Source organism: Cydia amplana, chromosome Z, assembly GCF_948474715.1.
Source record: "Cydia amplana chromosome Z, ilCydAmpl1.1, whole genome shotgun sequence".
NCBI lineage: Eukaryota > Metazoa > Arthropoda > Insecta > Lepidoptera > Tortricidae > Cydia > Cydia amplana.
In genome coordinates, this window is record NC_086096.1 from 34541265 (window position 1) to 34561452 (window position 20188).

Genomic DNA, 20188 nt, shown 5'->3' on the forward strand with positions numbered 1-20188 from the left:
TTAGAAACATAAGTATAAATTAAATATGATGTGTAAATTGGTGTGTAGGCAGAGATTGTATATTTTACAAGTAGTAGGTAAAGGTGTAATAAACTGAGATGAAATTTACACAACTCATCCAAATTGGACGCGTTAAAAGGAAAAAAAAAACAGCGCTGTAATAAAATATTACAATTTATTTCATAATTTACTTATTTCAATATAATTTATAAAAATCCTGACCTCGTAAGGTACACATCGTCCAATTCAATTCTTCACTGATTTACGACAACGTATGGTATTTTCGTAACCAACGGAAGATTTTTTAGGACAAGATGGTTTAAATTACATCGAACTGAATAGGTACTATAGGTAGGACCTTAGGAGGATACGGTGAAATTGCACTTGTTATGTACAGAATAGGGAACTATATCGATCCAACAAATTTTATCGAAATTGACGAAAAAATATCGACCTGAAAATAAAAATTGTCCGATTAAATTGTAGATTGGCTTGGCCCTATCCAATATTATCCAAATCACTCGTATCCATAGCATGCCCGTCGCTCCGCATACCATCACAACGCACCGAGTCCTGCAGTTCCATCACGGTGTTGACTATGTCCTGGTACGACAGGCTCTGCAGTCGCGTCTCAAGTCTGCTCTGCTTCGCTGTGTCTTCCAAAGGTAGCCGAGGTAGAGTATCTGGCAGATAAAGATATACGGCGTTATTCATAAACGTCTGCTAATTTAATCAGTTGATGATCGTCGTTTGTCCGTCTCTATGGCATAACGACAGACAGGGACAAACGACGATCATCAACTGATTAAGTTAGCAGCCGTTTATGAATAACTCCAATAGAGTGCACTGACAACTCATTAAAAGTTGTGGATTGAGCAGACTTAAGTTATGCGTATGACGCTCGCGATATTCGATTTACTATTTTACCAAAAACAAAAGCTTAGTTAGGGGTTGATAAAAAGCAATTCTTGGTTGCCAGATGCCTTTTTACCTTTCTCAATTTTCCTTTGATGTTATGGCAAGTATTTGACCGGGTTAGAATGACCGTACCGGGTTAGAATTGAAAGGAAAAACTGTTTGCAAAAAAAATGTAGACCTACCAGCTTGCATGATGTAGACTTCCTCAGCAAAATCATCTCTGTCCGAAAGCTCACAATATTCTGAAAATAAATTTATAATTTAATATACCTACAAGGCAACGTACAGCTACAGGTACGCGATATCGGAAATTGCTGTAGGTACTTTGAACGTTATAAGCACACTTCAAGTTATCGTGAGATCTCGCGCCCGCAGCCCAGCGCTTATAGGTGTTATTACGTACGCTGACATGATAATCTTCAAAAGTTTAAATAATTATAGATATTAAAATTTATTGTAAAAGAACTTAGGTATAATAATTTGCTAGTTACAAATGTTTAATCCACAGCGCAGGTTTCCTCACAGTTGCTACACCCAAAATAGTAAGCACAGCATGCTTCGTTAAAATAAAGAAAATTCGTCATTTTATTTGAGCGTTTTCCAAAAAAAATGTACATTTCATTCATGTTTTCAAAATATTGACTTCTTGAGCTCATTTTACTCAGAAATATTTTTTCATACAAAATTTTGGAACACATTTTTTCATGTATGAGGCGATTGAGGCGTGAATGTACAAATGAGCCCAAGAAGTCAATATTTTGAAGACAAGAATGAAATGTATATTTTTTTGGAAAACGATCATTTCGTATTATATTGGTTACCTTGAGTTTTCGTTACAGTTTCATCCTGGCCCGCCTGAGTGATGCATTCTCTCTTTTGACCTGGTAATAAAAATATAATACCTGTAAAAACTACATTTTGGTGTCGGGAATTAACAATTTTACCATATCGCCCTTATTTGTCTATTTTATTTTTGTTATACTAACTTAGTATGTTAGGCAGTTTCCTCTGTTGTGCTTGCGGGTTTTCTTTGGCTGCATTTCCATATAGCGCTTCCAAATCTGTAAATACAAGCACCATTATATACCAAAGTTAATTTAGTTAGTTGATAGTGACAGGCATGGTGGCGCTCAAAATGTCTGTCACGTTCTAACAAGTATGTAAGTGCGAAAGTGCCAGGCATAGTGACAGTCGATATAAATCTATCGAGCAGCTAACTGGAAGTTGCAAGGGATGCATGTGTTCACGAAATAGAACGCCGGTCGTGCGTTGCGGTAAAGAAAATGTCTAAAAGCGTAGATACTCTTGGCTCGAAGCTGAGGGCTACGGAGTACGACTTTAAGCAACTTGCGATAGCAGCAGCGATAACAAAAGGTTGGAGCGAGAAACAGCGATCGGACCTTTCGTTCGCACCGACGGTTGTCGCTACCGCCGTCGCCAGTCGTGGCCGAGCCGAGGGTAAGATGAAAAGAGAAAGCAGACTGACCTCTGATCTTCTTAGTGAGCGCTTCGATTCGCTCCTCGCTATAATGTCTCTGCTCGCCGCGCGCCCTCATCCCGTTACGCACATTGTGAAAGTACTTCCCGTACACCCGTACTCCGGTTTCGGCGAACACGTATTTGCGGAGCACGTCCGCGCCCACGCCGAGAGTTATCAGGTCTTTCACCTGGTACACAAATAGAATAATTTTTCGGTAAAGAGATAACGGATTTGGGTTTAACATGGACATTGTTATAAATCATAAACGCAAGCATGAAACTGAATAAGGGCTCATTTAGACGATACGAGCACTCGCATGCGAGTTTCATTAGATTGCGGGTTTTGACCGGTCGGTTGGATTCGACGTAACCAACAGTCCGCAATGTGTAACTAAAATCGCATGCGAGTTCGCGCGCCGTCTAAATCAGCCCTAAGGCTACTAAGACGAACATACTTAGGGTCGGTTGCACCAAACTGTTTGTCATCGTTAAAGAGTTCGCTAAATTTTATTGTATGGGAAGTTTCATAGTAAACCGCCGCGGCGCGCTGGGTGGCGTTGATCAGTCTGTCAGAGCGGAGGCTGCAACTAGCATTTTAGGCGTTAGACCAAGAACAGGAGCTTGGACAGAATGAACATGAATTTTGTTAGTTTCGTTAAGTTTTCATAGACTAGGAATCCTCTAGACTGAGCATAGTAACGCTACCCCCTCTGCCTTTTATACGGTAGTTTTACTCCATCTTCGAGTCAATCCCGTGCCGTGATTGGTCCGTGTCTTTGAACGGACCAATCACGGCACGAGATTCGCTCACCTCATCCCCCCGCACCCCCGTATTTTTGGCAGCATCGGTTTCATGAAATAATTGCTCTAAACTCAGTCTAGAGGATTCCTAGTCTATGAGTTTATCGACCACGAATCCTGATAGCTTCTCCAGTGAGGTACTAAAACAAAAGATACGCTATATTTTTGTGATGATAAGCGGCTGTACGGTGAACTGTGTCGAGTCCAACTCGTGGTCGTGATGGTTGCTATACAACACAATGCACCAACCCCTTATATCAGTTAGATCAGGCTACGTTACCTCCTCTTTGATGACAGACGGGAGCCTACGGCTGTGCGGTTGCGCGGTGAACTGTGTCGAGTCCAACTCGTGGTCGTGATGGTTGCTATACAACACAATGCACCAACCCCTTATATCAGTTAGATCAGGCTACGTTACCTCCTCTTTGATGACAGAAGGGAGCCTACGGCTGTGCGGCTGCGCGATGAACTGTGTCGAGTCCAACTCGTGGTCTTGATGGTTGCTATACAACACAATGCACCAACCCCTTATATCAGTTAGATCAGGCTACGTTACCTCCTCTTTAATGACAGAAGGGAGCCTACGGCTATGCGGCTGCGCGGTGAACTGTGTCGAGTCCAACTCGTGGTCGTGATGGTTGCTATACAACACAATGCACCAACCCCTTATATCAGTTAGATCAGGCTACGTTACCTCCTCTTTAATGACAGAAGGGAGCCTACGGCTATGCGGCTGCGCGGTGAACTGTGTCGAGTCCAACTCGTGGTCGTGATGGTTGCTATACAACACAATGCACCAACCCCTTATATCAGTTAGATCAGGCTACGTTACCTCCTCTTTGATGACAGAAGGGAGCCTACGGCTATGCGGCTGCGCGGTGAACTGTGTCGAGTCCAACTCGTGGTCGTGATGGTTGCACGAGTATAACACGGTGAGGTACGTCGGGTCCGCTTCTAACCGCCTAAGACGGATCTGGCAGGGGCATTGCGTGGTCAGCTTGTTTCTGAAATATTCCGCTTTGTAAGATATCAATTTCGACATTACGAGCGTATATCTTCGACTAGTAGGGCAAGCCCTGCTTCTTACCCGCGACGGAAATTCAATGTTTCTTGTGATAATCCACACATAAGTCTACCTATGCAGAATTAGATTGATCTTACTCTAATCAATCAATATTTTTATTTGTTAATCATATGTCTCCCTGAATGAATCATGAATCACTATGTTTTACCAGCATTAGGTATACAAATTTATTTGTGTTATGTTTAATAAATAAAATGTTTAGTCGATTTATTTGTGTAATTATTGATGTGCTTGTTGGAGTGAAGTTGGTTACAATGACAAGAGTTTTTGTTGCGCTTTTATACTTACACATAAAGCTCTGATCTTTGCGACTAATATATCACTGCCGATCGGCAAGAAATAGAAGGACGCTCGTTTATTAGGGTTCCATACCCAAAGGGTAAAAACGGGACCCTATTACTAAGACTCCGCTGTCCGTCCGTCCGTCCGTCTGTCACCAGGCTGTATCTCACGAACCGTGATAGCTAGACAGTTGAAATTTTCACAGATGATGTATTTCTGTTGCCGCTATAACAACAAATACTAAAAACAATAAAATAAAGATTTAAGTAGGGCTCCCATACAACAAACGTGATTTTTGACCGAAGTTAAGCAACGTCGGGCAGGGTCAGTACTTGGATGGGTGACCGTTTTTTTGCTTGTTTTTTGTTGATGGTGCGGAACCCTCCGTGCGCGAGTCCGACTCGCACTTGGCCGGTTTTACATAACTACAATTACCTTTTTCGCAACCCCTTGGCGCGGTAAGTGTTCTTGGACACTCTAGTCTTCCCGTACACGCATTTATACACATAATGCTCCGGCGCCTTGCCACTCTCCATCAGCGAGTAATAGAAGAACCAGCGATTCGCCCGTTCGTTTATGTACGCGAGGAAAACGTCGTGCGCGAGGAATCGGGCTCCGGGCAAGATGGCGTCAGCGTCGGTGAGGAGGGTCAGGTGCTCGTGCCCGGAGCAGTGGCGGATTGGCGTCGGGTGGTAGACAAAGTCGGGGGCTGAAAATAGTATAGTGTTTTTTTTTCCATGCTCCGAAAGTGGTGGTTGAAAGTGATACGTTACGATCCCAGGGAGATTTACTTTCCAAGTGTATATTTTTACAATAAGCAATGAAAATTCGGTTCAAAATGAATTTGTTGTATAAGTTAATTGTAATATTTAACTTTAATTGTAAAATTACCACAAAATAAAAATATAGTACAAGTTTATTTTTAATCATCTTTGTAAATTACAAGACGCGTTTTAATTTCCTCGTATCTCGTATTCAAAAAGCAGAGTTGTATCGGAGCTTTTTTTCGAGTTACAAACACACTAAAAGTATACTCGTAACTTGGATGAAAGTATCCATTTCTGACTCGAACCAAGAAATGGGTGCCTTTTAATCCGTCATTAAAAATGTACCTATTCCTTATTTATTCCTATTACTTATTTCTTTGTTTACACGCCCTATGTAGGCAATAGACTCACTATGGATGCAATGTAAACAGGATAGCGGGTGGACATCAACGAATTTCAACGAAATATTTATAAACGTTGTACCTTCTGTGTACCTTTAATAGAACCCAGTGTACCTCTCCTTAAAACGAGATATTTCAAAAAAGTTCAACTGCCATCCTGTCATCAGGACGGCGGGTGGACCCAAAGAGTAAAGTAAGTATGTGGACCTATGAAATCCATGTATTACCCATGGTCCCACAGCTTTGTACCATAGTGGGTCCACGAGTTTTTTTTTTCCCTAGTTGTAGTTGTGGCTCTACCCGCAACTCCAGTTGTAAGTCATCCTTTTGAATTCGGCAGTTTTTGTAGATGCTTGGGTCATTCCTCAGATAATTTCATTCCCCGTAGCTATACCACACTAAAATAAATTACCTATGCAGTTATAGTGTATGTACAGGCGACTGTACACTATAACTGCATAGGTAATTTTAGTGTGGTATAACTACGGGGAATGAAATGCGAAATCACATACATTATATCGGAGCGGCCAAGGTGTTCACAAATATCTGAACACGCACTCTAACACCTTGACGATAGAGGTGTGTTCAGATATTTTTGAGCACCTTGGCCGTTCCGATATATTTGATGGCGACTGTACCTAGTATACCTCTGACCGTCTAGCTGCGTAGCGTTATCACGCGCGAGTTCATACTTGATATAGCGCAAGGTGTATGGAGTCGCGCGCGAGGACGCAACTCATGCTAGCAGCCGGGCTAGCACGTGATTGGCGCGACAGTATCTCGCGGACTACCCGTCCCTCTTTTATTAACATAGTTAATATCTGGGTGACCGAGCTTCGCTCGGAAAACATATAATAACTCGGAAATGCGCGTTTTCCCAGAGATAAAACCTAGTTAGATCGATTTTTCGCCCCCGAAAACCCCTATATACCAAATTTCATCGAAATCGTTAGAGCCGTTTCCGAGATCCCCGAAATATATATATATATATATATATATAATAAATAAATAAACAAGAATTGCTCGTTTAAGGCCCACTTGCACCATCCCACTAACCCGGGTTTAAGCGGTTAAATAGTTAAGCCAGTGTCAAATTGTACTGGTAACCATGGTAATTCCAGGTTTAACCGGTTAACCCCGGGTTAGACGGGTGGTGCAAATGGCCCTAAAGGTATTAGATATAGATAAAAAGACGGGTAGTCTATCTCGCCGCGATCTCTCTATCCTACAGGTCTGAAAGATAAGATAAATCAGTGTATTTATCCCCAAAACGACTAAAGATACACTGGAGTTACAGTATAACAACATGCATTTTGCGATAAATAATGCAAGATTTAAAAGGTCCACCCGCCAGCCTAGCAGATGTCACAAGAATCCGGCGAATTGGGAACGAATCCTATAGCAAGCATAGAAGGTACCACAGAACATATTAAAGAGGTTAGAATGGCTATCGCGCACAGTTAGTATCGGAACCGGTGTCGCCGCTCGTTCCTCTCGACATTTACTAACACTTGCGCAACGGTAGTAAAAACTTGTGTGCGTGGTGAATGGATACGCCTCCTTTAAACAGATTTGACGTCTGGCTTCTTAATCTGAACGTTATTGTGGCGCAAAAAGGCATGTTTACTTCATTTTCGGTCAGCGCGGGCGAGTAGCATGCGAGCGTTTGCTCAAAACCGGCGGCGACACGTACCCTGCTCGCATCGCCATTCTACTTGTTCTGTGGAAGGTACCCAGCTTCCCTAGGCTATAAGTAAAACAAATTTAGCATTTTGATTACTTTACTTATTACAACAAAAATATTACAATACAAAACATTACAATACAAAACATAACAATACAAAAACAACAATACAAAAACATAACAATACAAAAACATCACAATACAAAAACAAAAACGTTTACACTGTTTCAGCGGCGTCGGTATCGGCGGCGTCGACGCCTGCGACAGCAACAAGAACGGCGGCGGCGGCGGCGGCGGCGGCGGCGGCGGCGGCGGCGGCGGCGCCTGCACCTGTCCGAGGGGTCCGATTGCAGATCCCTGGCGTCACGTTGCTCCGATCTAGGTGCCGGGACCACAGAACGAGCCAAACAAAACGACGAACCCTTCCTCTCCAAAAACCCATAAGCGGTCCCTGCATCCAAACACGAAGCAACATTTTGGTTCAATTGTTCCATATGCGTATCGCAGATCTTCCTCCTTAGATGCGACATTATATCCACAAGTTTAGCCCCATTCCGCTTCCTCCGTAGAAATGTGGTCAGCGCCTTCCCAGTAGGTATGAACAGGGATTCTATGTCGCTGGCTATGTTCGCGTCTGCGGAGGCGGACGGCTCGCCCTCCGTCGTTTGGAAACCCATCATGCTTGGCAGGTCAGGATGGTCACTCATAATTTTGTATACAATTTACAAAATAAAATTAAGCTCCATTTCGTCCGCGGGATTATGAAAGACAGAATGATATGAAGGGTGGGTTGTTCTTTTTATAAATGCTTGTCAATTTTAAAATAGGCGAAATCAGCCAGCGTTTTTTGGCTTGTCACGGAGTCCCGCGAAGTTTTTAGTTCAGGGCATATAAATGGTCAAGCAGATCTTGTCAGTAGAAAAAGGCGCGAAATTCAAATTTTCTATGAGACGATATGCCTTCGCGCCTACTTTTTTCAAATTTTCCGCCTTTTTCTACTGACAAGATCTGTTTGACCATCTATGTATAAATTATATGTTCTAATTTCTAATATAAGTAGCTGGTCAAGCAAATCTTGTCAGTAAAAAGAGGCGCGAAATTCAAATTTTCTATGGTAAGGTCTTGCACCCCTAGTACATGATTGGCGCGACAGTGTCTCGCGGCGAGATAGACTACCCGTTTTTTTCTATATGAATAAAAGAGGGATGGGTAGTCATCTCGCCGCGAGATACTGTCGCGCCAATCATGTGCTAGCCCATTTTTCAGATACTTTAGGCGTTCTATACGCTACTGTCTATGCTGACTCGATAAATTATGGGTCCCGCAACTCCTTTACACTTGTGAAATAATAAAAAACAACGGGTTGCACTCAGGGAGTGCCGGCAGAAGTGAAAACTCAATGACATTGCAAAATGTATGCAGCACTAAAGTGTCATTCAATAGAACTTGCTAACTATGTAAACAAAAGTTACTAGTAAATTGACATTTAGTGTCAATTTTAGTATGGCGGTTTGTTTACATTGTTAGCAAGTTCTATTGAATGACATTTTACCTATGTATAATTGAGGTTAACGCCATCTAGCGTTATTTCGTCGCATTACTTGAAGCCCCTAAGCACATTACTGTTATTACTCGAGTTATATTAATACCAGTTAGAGGGAAACTCACTAGATGGCATTTAAATCAATGAAGAAAAACTCAATGACATTGAAGTAACAGTTTTTGGATTAGGTCACGTGTCCGTCTTACGTCTTACGGTCACGTGACACCTGTTACGAGTTTTTAACATTTTTTCCCCATCACAAAAAGTGCACAGCGCCGCTAAAGAAGTATTCACTTCAAAAATGGATTACCTTTAATGAATTCCTCGCGGGACAGGCCGGGCGGATTGGTGCCACTGTTAAACAAATAATAAATACATTACTTATTGTAGCGTTTCTCATTTGTAGAACTATATATACTATACTTGTATATTCCGTCGCTGGCTGCGTTATTGATATCAAACATATTAAATTTAATGACAAGTACAGTTGACGTCTAATACATGTTTACATTTTTCGCCTTACGAGTATTACAAAGGAGTACAGTGCCAATATATAAACAGATAAATACATCTCTTTGACGTCAACTGTACAATACAAAATATTGTCTTCAGTTACCGCAAGAGTTATTCATGAAATAAAACAATTTAAACGAAATCCGTTTATTAATATATATTTTTATATTTGTTTTTTTTTTCAGTCACCTGTTGACTACGAACGCTGTAAAGGGTTCGAAACGTTGGGTTGTATATTAAATTCATTCTACGTGATATAATTAATCTGTTTAAACAGTGTTATTTCATATCAATATACTATACAAGTTGTAATGACAAATTGATAAGTTTATTACATACCCATGAGAATCTGCTTTGTGCTGAAGAACATTCTTTTCCTTTCTTTTTTTGTCTTCATATGGAATATACCGATGATCAACGTAATAATACTTCTTAAAATTATCCATTTCTGCGTACACAGCCGGAGTCTCGGGGGTAGGTGACAACCTGAAAACAAGTACATACTAATATAAACCAAAATAAGTATAAAATATCTGGGAGACCGAGGTTTGCTCGGAAAACCTATAAACACTCGAAAATGCGCGTATTCCTAGCAAGATCGACTTTTCGCCCCAGAAAACCCCCATATAGCCAATTCCATCGAAATCGTTAGAGCCGTTTCCGAGATCCACAAAGTATATAATATGTATATAAATAAATATACAAGAATAGGGATGTTGAAAATTTTTTGGAACTGGTTTTATTTTGTAGATAGACACGAAATAATTACAGAAATAAATATTAAAAAAATATATTCATTAATTTTGAATAAAAAAACATGTATAATAAGTTTCGTGTTTAAATTTCGCGCCTAAACGCTCAAATTGTCACGTGACCTTGATGACGTAACGGCGTTTTAAACAAACTGCTGTACTGACTGCTGTCAGCCTATTTTATAATTTCTTTATATGGTAACTAACAAATTTTTTTAAAGCCTTAACACACTACCGCATCGGACAGCGACCTTCTTTCTCGCTCTAACTTATAGCTGCGTCCTCAACGCACCACCTTACACACTATCGATTCGTGCGCCGCACCGCACCAAGATCGCGTTTCGGTACGATAATCTGTAGACACTTAGGCAGGTTTTATAACTTGTCTTTGGTGATTCCACTGTGATTACGTCACGCGCTCCGATTGACGTTTGCAGTCACGTGATACTGGGCATTATTTTAAAGACTTTTGATTATTTTTAATTAATTTATTACGCATATTTACACTTGCAAAATATGATTTTCCGCATTCTAATTTCTAATTAATTATTCCCTGCTATGGTAAAAACATAACATGTTATATATTCGCGATTCATGTCAACATCCCTATTGCTTGTTTAAAGGTATAAGATACTTAGCCAAGCCCCCGTGTTATATGTAGTGGTTAAGTGTAAGATACGTGCGGACTATCTTTGGTCGAGCGAAAGAGAATGGCTCCGTTTCATCTTAAGCCCCGTCTCCATATCGCGCGGCAAACTAATGTTCGATAGTTTGCCGCGCGATATGGAGACGGGGCTTTAGGCAAATGGTTTCGTATGTCCGGTTATTCTCGTCTGCAACCACTCAACCGATACTCGTGAAATTCTGTGAGCAGATATTAACTCAAATTTATATATGCGTCTATCGAGAAAATCCGTGAGCTAGTTCGATAATTCTATAGATTAGTGTCGATTCAGTTCCAATTTCTTGTACCTATCTTTGTTCTATAGGGGTGAATGTGTAAGCCCATTAGTTATTATTACCTCTTTTCATAACTATCGCATATCACAGTCTCATCTTGCTCTGAGCTCTCGAAACTAATATTGCTGTCCAATATTTTAGTGACGTCATTGAAAACTGCACCTCCCGTCTCTTCCACACACGGTTCACTTTCGCAAATCACCGTATTGTCATCTCGTACATAATCAAAAGGTTCCTGTTCATGACTGATATCACTGAACACAGTTTGCTGCAAGTCTTGAACAGGTACGTACGCGTAGTTGTTAATAAATTGCATAATAGCAGAACTGTTGGTGACTGGTGTACCGTTTCCGTCGCATAATATGCCTTCTTCGTTTATGTACTGTACTATAAATTCTGTGTTGTCTGTGGTATCTCCGAGAAGGTCTGTGCTATAGTTTAGGGTTAGATCGTCGGTCAACGTCTCTAGCATGGGATTAGCTGAAACAAAATGTTGTCAAGAATAGCAGGCATAGCATAAGATGGCTGCTGGTTATATTATGTGATATCGTCGCTATACTTACTCAACCTCATATCTGCAACAATCATTTGATGGAAATGTCGCTTTTCTTTCATTCGGAATACGGGTGTTTTTGTCATCAAATGAGTGTTGCAGATACGAGGTTGAGTAAGTATAGCGGCGATATGTCACTGTAATAATAGGAATAAATATTACCTATGTTTGTAGACAGAATGGCAAAATCAGAGCTAAGTGTCGTAATTGTATGATTAGGTATACGATTAAAATTTACGACAAAGGCATATCATATTTATTTATTTCTTTTAGCCTTCAAAAAGGCGTGGTTAATATCAGGCAGCCTGTAGGTATAAGAGTTTGAAAAGCTTACCTGTTTTCCCAATTTTAAGTGTCTTCTCCTGTCTCAAATCAACTTCTTTGATGGAAAGAACGACTTCGGCATGTTCGTCTAAAATAACAATCAAAGTAATGAATATCTTAAAGTTTAAGCACAATGAGCGGACTTAATATCATAAGGCGTTGTATGCTCATAAACTTATTAACAACTGATGATGATGAATATTAGGTATTATACTTTGATAATGACATGGTTAGTTGCTTACTTGGCAATTCGCGTTGCTTAGTTTCTAATGGCGGATCGTACGTTTGACGAATTTCTGAAATAAAAAATAACACGTAACTCATATATTTGTTCCTTTTCTTAAAATTGTTATAATAATTAAGTGAATATAGATCGAGCTCCGTGTATTTTCGAGTATCTTGTAAAGTACTCTGAGGAGTCTGAGGTGATGGCAGAAAACTTAAAAAATCTAACATTTGTGAACATATCTACAGAATTCCGTTACTTAGGGTGGTATTCCACCTGTCCGATTTCTTTGTCCAATGTGTATTTGCATTTCACATTTTGCTTGAATGAGAGAGTGAGACGCACTGACATTGGACAAAGAAATTGGACACGTGGAATAGGTACCACCCTTAGATATACATAGACGTACAGTTCAAACTGTTCAAGAAACTGTGTTTAAAATTTAAAACATAATTCTTGCAATGTTTTTAGAGCTCAACTTAGAAAGGACTTTCGAAATTACCTCCTAGGGGGTGAAAATCAGGTTCAAAGTTTTTAACAATTTTAACGTACTTACTTGCAATTAAACCTTCCATATATTTCTGCCGTTCTTCGCTTATATTTCTATTGAATATTTTCCTTTTAAACCTATAAGCGTACGACCAGATGTCCTTCTTCTTGATGGTAAGGCCGACAACGGAGTGGATGTACTTCTGTATCAGGTCTACGTCCAAACCGAGGTACGTCAAATCCAGAAACTAAAAAAATCGCTTAATAGTTCTAGTCTAGTCAATTTGTCAGTAGAAAAAAAGCGGCAAATTTTAATAGGCGCAAAGTCGATTTCCCATAGAAATTTAGAATTTAATGTTACATTTTTTTTTTATTGTCAGACAATATATTCTGTGAGTCTGTGCGGAAAGAGAAGAGTCGTGGAATGTAAGGGAGCCCATACATCCCACCACTCTTCTCTTTCCGCGCAGACTCTACCTAATTAGACAATAAACATTTTTTGTACACTTTTTGTCTTCAACCCTGTTTTTTAGGGTTCCGTACCCAAAGGGTAAAAACGGGACCCTATTACTAAGACTCCGCTGTCCGTCCGTCTGTCACCAGGCTGTATCTCACGAACCGTGATAGCTAGACAGTTGAAATTTTCACAGATGATGTATTTCTGTTGCCGCTATAACAACAAATACTAAAAACAGAATAAAATAAAGATTTAAATGGGGCTCCCATACAACAAACGTGATTTTTTACCGAAGTTAAGCAACGTCGGGCGGGGTCAGTACTTGGATGGGTGACCGTTTTTTTGCTTGTTTTGCTCTTTTTTTTGTTGATGGTGCGGAACCCTCCGTGCGCGAGTCCGACTCGTACTTGGCCGGTTTTTTTATAACCTTACCTTATAAGAATAGTTAGTCTAGGGCTGATTTAGACGGCGCGCGAACTCACATGCGATTTTAGTTACATTGTGGACTGTTGGTTACGTACAATTTAACCGACCGATCAAAACCCGCAATGTAATGAGTAATGAAACCCGCATGCGAGTTCTCGCGTCGTCTAAATAAGCCCTAACTGTAACCCTCTAACTTATGTATGTACCTAAAGTCTATTTTTTATTCGGTAGACTGAAATGACAGTTAATAGTATGAAATGACATTTCATGTTCATACAATTAGCTGTCATTTCAGTCTACCGAATAAAAAAATAGACTTTATGTTAGCTCTATGAAAAAAACTCGACATATGATCTTATTGTGACATTGCGAAATAACTCTTACTAATTAAGCAATAACGTTCAATACGCACCTCCTCCTTAACATGTTGAGGCAGGTATTTAGCATGGGGGTAGTGGTGGAACTCGCTGGCGGTCGTGGGGTGGTCGTGGTGGTTACACACGTAGTACACAATCACTTTGTTTGCTTGGTTTATCGCCAGCCGTACTTTGCAAGGGCAGGCGGTTGTTCGTCTGTAATGATGAATGCCATTTGAAATTCAACTTTGTATTAATGGTGTCCATCCTAAGTTGGTATAAATAGGTTTTGGCATAAAAGTCATGTTTCGGCCCAAGGCCTCAACCAAAAAACTGCTGAACTGTTCAGCTATGCTGAAACTGTATTTTCGTTAGTGTCCAACCTAAGGTAAGGTTTCGTCGGAAACTAGAGCAAAACCAAACCTTTGCTGAAAAGCAAGAAAGTCTGGTTTCGGTCAGACACTAATTAATGTAGGTACATATGAAAAGCTACAATGCATTGTATATAATAGATGCGGCCTTCAAAGATTACACAGTTCATTTATGAATCTAATTGCCCTAACCATTTAATTACTTTTTCCTTTTTGGCTTACCATGGCCTGATGTACAATTCTGCCCTCCTAAGCTAAAAGGCCGTATTTCCAAAGAAAACTATATGCAAATACCGCTTTTTAGCTTAGGAGGGCAGAATTTATCAATGTCTAACCTAAATACAGCTTATTAGCATCTTGCAAAATATGGCATATAGCCAGTGGAATGCATTTTTAAAGTCAGATCAGAACCCCATTTTGAAAGATGCACACTTAATTATCATGGTATACAACACAGGTATTTATTAACATATGCATAATCTACATCTACACCAATAAATATAAATGAAACCACATTTTTTATTGGAAATTTCCATAGTGACCCAATTTCATTGCTCTAAAACAGCGGTCGGCAACCCGCGGCCCGTGAACCTGTCATTTGCGGCCCGCGAGCCTCCCTGGCTATTTTGTATGTAATATTGACAAACAACAATGTCTGATGAAGTCATAAATATTAACAAAGTGCGGCCCGCGTCAACTTCATTAACTACTATGTGGCCCTTGGCTGCTAAAAGGTTGCCGACCGCTGCTCTAAAACATAGAATACTTACTTCTTCTGTTTTCTTATCACCACTTCTCTCTCCTTAATGTTATATGCCATACAAATGCAGTTATACTCAATATACTTTTTCTTGCTATTCCGGCACACATAGTAGTAGTGCCATCTCTTGGCATTATCATTTAAATACTGCTTAAAGGATTCCCTAGAATCAAACACATCGCCAACTTTCACTAATGTGTCATCAGTATGTTCATGAAGTCGGGATAATTCTTCATGGGTATGCGAGCAATTTCTAAACTTGATTTTGCTTCCGTTGCTTAGCACTTGTTTTTCGTTAAAGTCTAAGTAATTTTGGTTGTCACTTGTATTGTCTATTGCACCCTGATTTTCTGGAACTTTGTCTATTTCAACCACACTGTTTTGGACATGAACCTTGTCCTTACTTGCATGAATATTTGATGATGTATGTGAAACTGGCTTATGCCAAGTTCTTTTTAATTTAGGTGTTACCTCTAGTGGTGCTTCTGGCATGAATCGCTTCAAATTAACAACCTTTATGACTTTTGGCACTGTAAACAAAAATAACAGTTCTTTCATTTTGTTGGCAAATTACAAATGCAAGCATGTGACCCTATTTGACAAAAATCAACTATCAGTTCGCAGGATTATAACAGTATAGGACCATGGCAAATAGGACTAGTCATTAATAAATCTATCAATTCGAAATTATATTATTTTATATGTGTTATACAGGTATCACCACTTAACCCAGATCCCACTTACGCCAGATCTGTGGCAAACAACCATGCAGGCCACCTGATAGCAAGCGGCCACCGCAGCCTTGCTTGCAACTATAGTGGAGTCACAAGATGATAATAGTGAGATAAGATTTTCAGAGCTCCCAAGGATGCAGTATTGGCTGGGGTCTATGTTTCCCTTAACTTATCAATACGGCGAGTCCTGGTTTAAGTACTACAAGGGTCCACGTCCGACTTTCTCCACTTAGGTATCGGGAGTCAACCGAAACGCATTTAGTTGCAAAAATAACCATGTGATTGTTTCCTTACCGTGTTGAGCGGTCCTCTTGGTTTGAAATATAGGATGTTCCATATTTTAAAGATACTTGCATTCAAATTAAGCTGTGACTGCTTATTTGCTCGTTTTTATACATTTACAATGTACCAAAACGATGTAAATTCATCACGTCACAAGTGTTCTTCGATTGTGACCTAGCAAATGCCAATAATATTGAACAAGATAACAAATCTCTACCACATTGATATAGTTATGTTTAAATTCTAGTTTGAATGCAGACTTAACATTGTTTTAAACATACACAAAGAAAAAAAAAATGTTTGCGATGTTGTTTTGAAACCATGTTGAAACGAACGATATGATATGTCAATCAATATTGTCACAAATATTGTCAACGTCAAGTAATGTCAATCAATCCCCATTCCGGTAGTAAAGAAAGGCTCGTTCCAAATTGAAAATAACATGAATGAAGTTTTTCATGAAGACAAATTCTAAAGTAGATTTTTTGGACATAGATTTTTTGTAATGATATACAATAAAATTTAAATTTAATTGTACTTCTTGTTTACTAACGTACTAAAACTATAATTGAAATAAATTAAGTTTAAAATTGATTACTCCATCATCTTGTTTGGAACAATCCTGTGCAGGCCGTTCATAAGCTTTTTTCTATGTACATAGATTGCACAGATATGCTTTCACACTTTGGTTTCATGTTGGTTTCGGAACATACTGCCACTTTGACGTCATTGGATGAAAGGCGAACCAACTTGACTTGATTTTGTTCTACAATAATGAGCAATAAAAGAAAATGTTTTAGTAAATTATAGTTTTATATATCACTTTAAGATAGCTAGTTAAACTATAGTGGTTTACAGTTATTCAAGTGCCGAAACCTACTGTATCCTGTAGTCTACATGAGTGTTGATGTCGAGGAAGCTAACGAAACACAACAACTGATGCAGAATGAGGGCGAGGAAGACGAGGCGAAGATCACGCAGTCCGCGACGTCACCTGTGACCAGCAACAAGATGTCCAGTGGCGCCGCCAGCCTCACCTCGCGGACCCCGGGGCAGGCGTTCCCCAGCACGGGGAACAGTATCAATGATTCAACAAAGGTATCCATTGTGAACGAGAGGCGACTCCATCGGGACCTGATGCGCTCCAATTACAGCAACAGGCCCAAACACATACCCAAAGAAGCGCCAGATGTAAAACATATGGAAAAAGCACTTCTTGGTTTGCTAGATGATTTTCACTCGGGGAAACTGAGCGCGTTCAGTGCTGGCTGCAGCATGGAGCAGATGATCAACATCAGAGACCAGCAGGAGCACTTGGCGCGCCTACACTTCCGCCTCTGCGCCGACGTGGAGAAACCAACAGAGGACAATTTTGACAAATCTACCTCCAGATTTAAGATGACTCAATTAGTCCAAAGTTTAGAACAGCTGTCAGCATCCATTGAGCACTTGCATTCAGATGGTAATTTTAGTGCAACTAGCAGCAATAAATAGATACATTCTACTCCTACATTGCAAACAAAGTAGATTCACATGTACTTTTTTGCTGAAAAATACATCTCTGATCATGATTAACCTTTTGGATGCCAATGACCGATATATCCGCACCCACTGACCATCCAGCCTCCGCACCATAGGTTCAACGCCAAAGACCGATTATTCAGTCACAGACCACAGAGCAACATTGACCTATGTGCATATACATAAAGTTCAACTTCAGTTTTGACACTTCAATGATGTGGCGTCTGAGTGACAGCTTTGTGTTTGACACGGCGTGGAAAAGGTTAAAGGGATGGGGCAAAAAGTAATGCAGTAATTAGTAACTATTTTTAAATTTTATGTGGTCAATTTAACATCACCCTCAACAAGGGTCAAGGAACAAGTAGGTTTACCTAACTATAGTGTAGGTAAATGTAATCAATAAATTATAATTACGATGTTTTATGCAGCATGTAACTGACATATATTTGATATGTATAGCATGTTTATGTGGTTTATTTAATAATATCTAAATATTACTAGAATTTAAAACAGACTTCAAGTGAAGGTGGTCTAATAGACCACTCTACTTACAGTATTGACTTATAAGGTCAATATTGTAAGTGTAAGAGAAATTGTCACAAATTATTTATTGCTGGGCTTTGTTAGATATTTCATACTACACTATAGTTTTGCGTAGGCAATAATTTATGGCTTTACAAGAATAAATTAGCTGCCTCTTTGTATGGAAATGTCATGTTTTGCAATGTACTTACATATAAATATACAACAGCAGAGGCTACAATTGTGTCCATCAGTTGTCTAACTCCGTTATTAGTCTGGATGGATCTCTTATTGGAAATGTCTCCTCGGCCTAAATTGTGTTTGTTTGGGTGAATCAACTTTTTCATGTCGCTCATTAATTGCCATGGGTTAATATCCTGGGTCACTCTTTAAATTCATCAAATACGCTTTTGTGACAGTTAAGTCCTTTCTATTAAGGGCCACCTACAAAGCGTGTTAATTTCAGTATCTTTTAACGAGTTAATTTGTATCGGCTCTTTATAATGTAATTTATGAATATTATGATTTTGTATTGTAATCAGTAATCACCAAGACTAATGATTTAATGAACTAGCTTTTAGAATTAAGTTAGCAGCAAAGTAGGATGATCTAAGCTATAAGCTAAATTAGAATTTTTATCTTGAATCGACAATATGATATTAAGTAGGTAAAATCTCTTTCATTCCAATCTTCTCACATTTAGAAAGGGGTTTCTCATTCATCTCTTGTATAATCTATAATAGTTATAATATCTGGGTAACCGAGCTTCGCTCGGAAAACATATAAAAACTCGAAAGTGCGCGTTTTCCCAGAGATAAGACCTAGCTAGAACGATTTTTCGCCCCCGAAAACCCCCATATAGCAAATTTTATCGAAATCGTTAGAGCCGTTTCCGAGATCCCCGAAATATATATATATATATATATATATATATATATAAATAAATAAATAAACAAGAATTGCTCGTTAAAAGGTATTAGATTAGATAGATAAATAAATAAACAAGAATTGCTCGTTTAAAGGTATTAGATAGATAGATACCTGAATGGGGTTGCAAAGTCCATATATTCAGTCAGATTCAACAGCAACATTTCTTATTACTGGTGTTAATTTGTTAAATGGGGTGATATCTATAGATTAAACTATCTAATAAAACTTGTAAGTTATTTAATTCGGCCATCCTATATACTAAAACGATCTGTGAGACTTGACATAACTTATGTGGTTTAAATAGGCTTATTAGTTATTATAGGTGATAATTGAAAAGTATAAGATATTTTAATCCCATTTAATATGTATTTAGTAATCATCGTAATCTTTTTGTTCTGTAATTATAACATAAATAAAACATTTCTTAGGTACTGATGGGTTTTCTAAAATCTTGTTCTTGCACATTATTTTAAATAAAAGCTAACTAATCATATAATATTGGTGGGCTCTAAAACGTTCCAAAAATGTAATTACGGTATTTTGAAATGTTATTGAATATGCTTTACTCTGAATTTTAATCAACTAATCAGAATGATAATTAAATCTAGAATTTGTCCAAATCGAGTATTAATGCGTCTTAAGTACAGTCAGCGTCATATATGTCTCTGCTTGCGTGGAGATTGTAAAAGAGCTACAGACATACCATTTTTTTTTCTATGTGATTATTTCTATAAATTTGGAACAGTTAAAACTCTTATAAAAATATATAACGCCGACTGTACAAGTGGAAATGAAGTATCTTGCTTCCGCTTAAGAATACATTATATTTGTATCGTACTGAACACAAACAGTAGATTTTTATCAGTTACATGACCCACTTTATTGAGAGCCTACCGCGAAGCACGTTCGATGTGTTGCCTCTCTGTCCCACTTATGAATTCGTACTTAAGTGTGACAGGGAGGGCCCTCTGGGCACACACCTAAGTTAAAATATGTTATTAAGGTCAATACGGCTAAGTGTGGCTGGCGTTCACATTGGGCCTGTTAAACACA

The 20188-nt window shown here is 39.1% G+C and overlaps 2 protein-coding genes across 2 annotated transcripts; one reads left to right on the top strand and one right to left on the bottom strand.

Moving 5' to 3' along the window:
* Window positions 1-494: 494 nt before the first annotated feature.
* LOC134661212 (uncharacterized) lies at window positions 495-16327 on the bottom strand. Its single transcript, XM_063517182.1, has 16 exons — window positions 16175-16327; window positions 15157-15676; window positions 14072-14231; window positions 12844-13024; window positions 12304-12357; window positions 12072-12149; window positions 11247-11664; window positions 9812-9958; window positions 9270-9313; window positions 5000-5273; window positions 4031-4202; window positions 2405-2585; window positions 1905-1979; window positions 1740-1799; window positions 1101-1160; window positions 495-683 (listed from the first exon to the last, which is right to left on the bottom strand). The coding sequence occupies exons 1-16, from the start codon at window positions 16215-16217 to the stop codon at window positions 499-501; spliced, it is 2652 nt and encodes an 883-aa protein (XP_063373252.1). The 5' UTR covers window positions 16218-16327; the 3' UTR covers window positions 495-498.
* Window positions 16328-16961: 634 nt separating this feature from the next.
* Window positions 16962-17712, top strand: LOC134661885 (uncharacterized). Its single transcript, XM_063518112.1, has one exon. It carries the CDS (start codon window positions 17060-17062, stop codon window positions 17654-17656), a length of 597 nt encoding a protein of 198 aa, XP_063374182.1. The 5' UTR covers window positions 16962-17059; the 3' UTR covers window positions 17657-17712.
* Window positions 17713-20188: the final 2476 nt, after the last annotated feature.

What these genes read in the sequence shown, in the direction of transcription:
- LOC134661885 (XM_063518112.1), top strand. Translation starts at nt 17,060, where the DNA reads ATGAGTGTTGATGTCGAGGAAGCTAACGAAACACAACAACTGATGCAG.
- LOC134661212 (XM_063517182.1), bottom strand. Translation starts at nt 16,217, where the DNA reads ATGGAACATCCTATATTTCAAACCAAGAGGACCGCTCAACACG. An exon ending in TATGGAAGGTTTAATTGCAA is followed by an intron (nt 12,358 to 12,843) that starts GTAAGTACGTTA and finishes TTTTTATTTCAG; the next exon opens with AAATTCGTCAAACGTACGAT. An exon ending in ACTTAAAATTGGGAAAACAG is followed by an intron (nt 11,665 to 12,071) that starts GTAAGCTTTTCA and finishes ATTTTGTTTCAG; the next exon opens with CTAATCCCATGCTAGAGACG.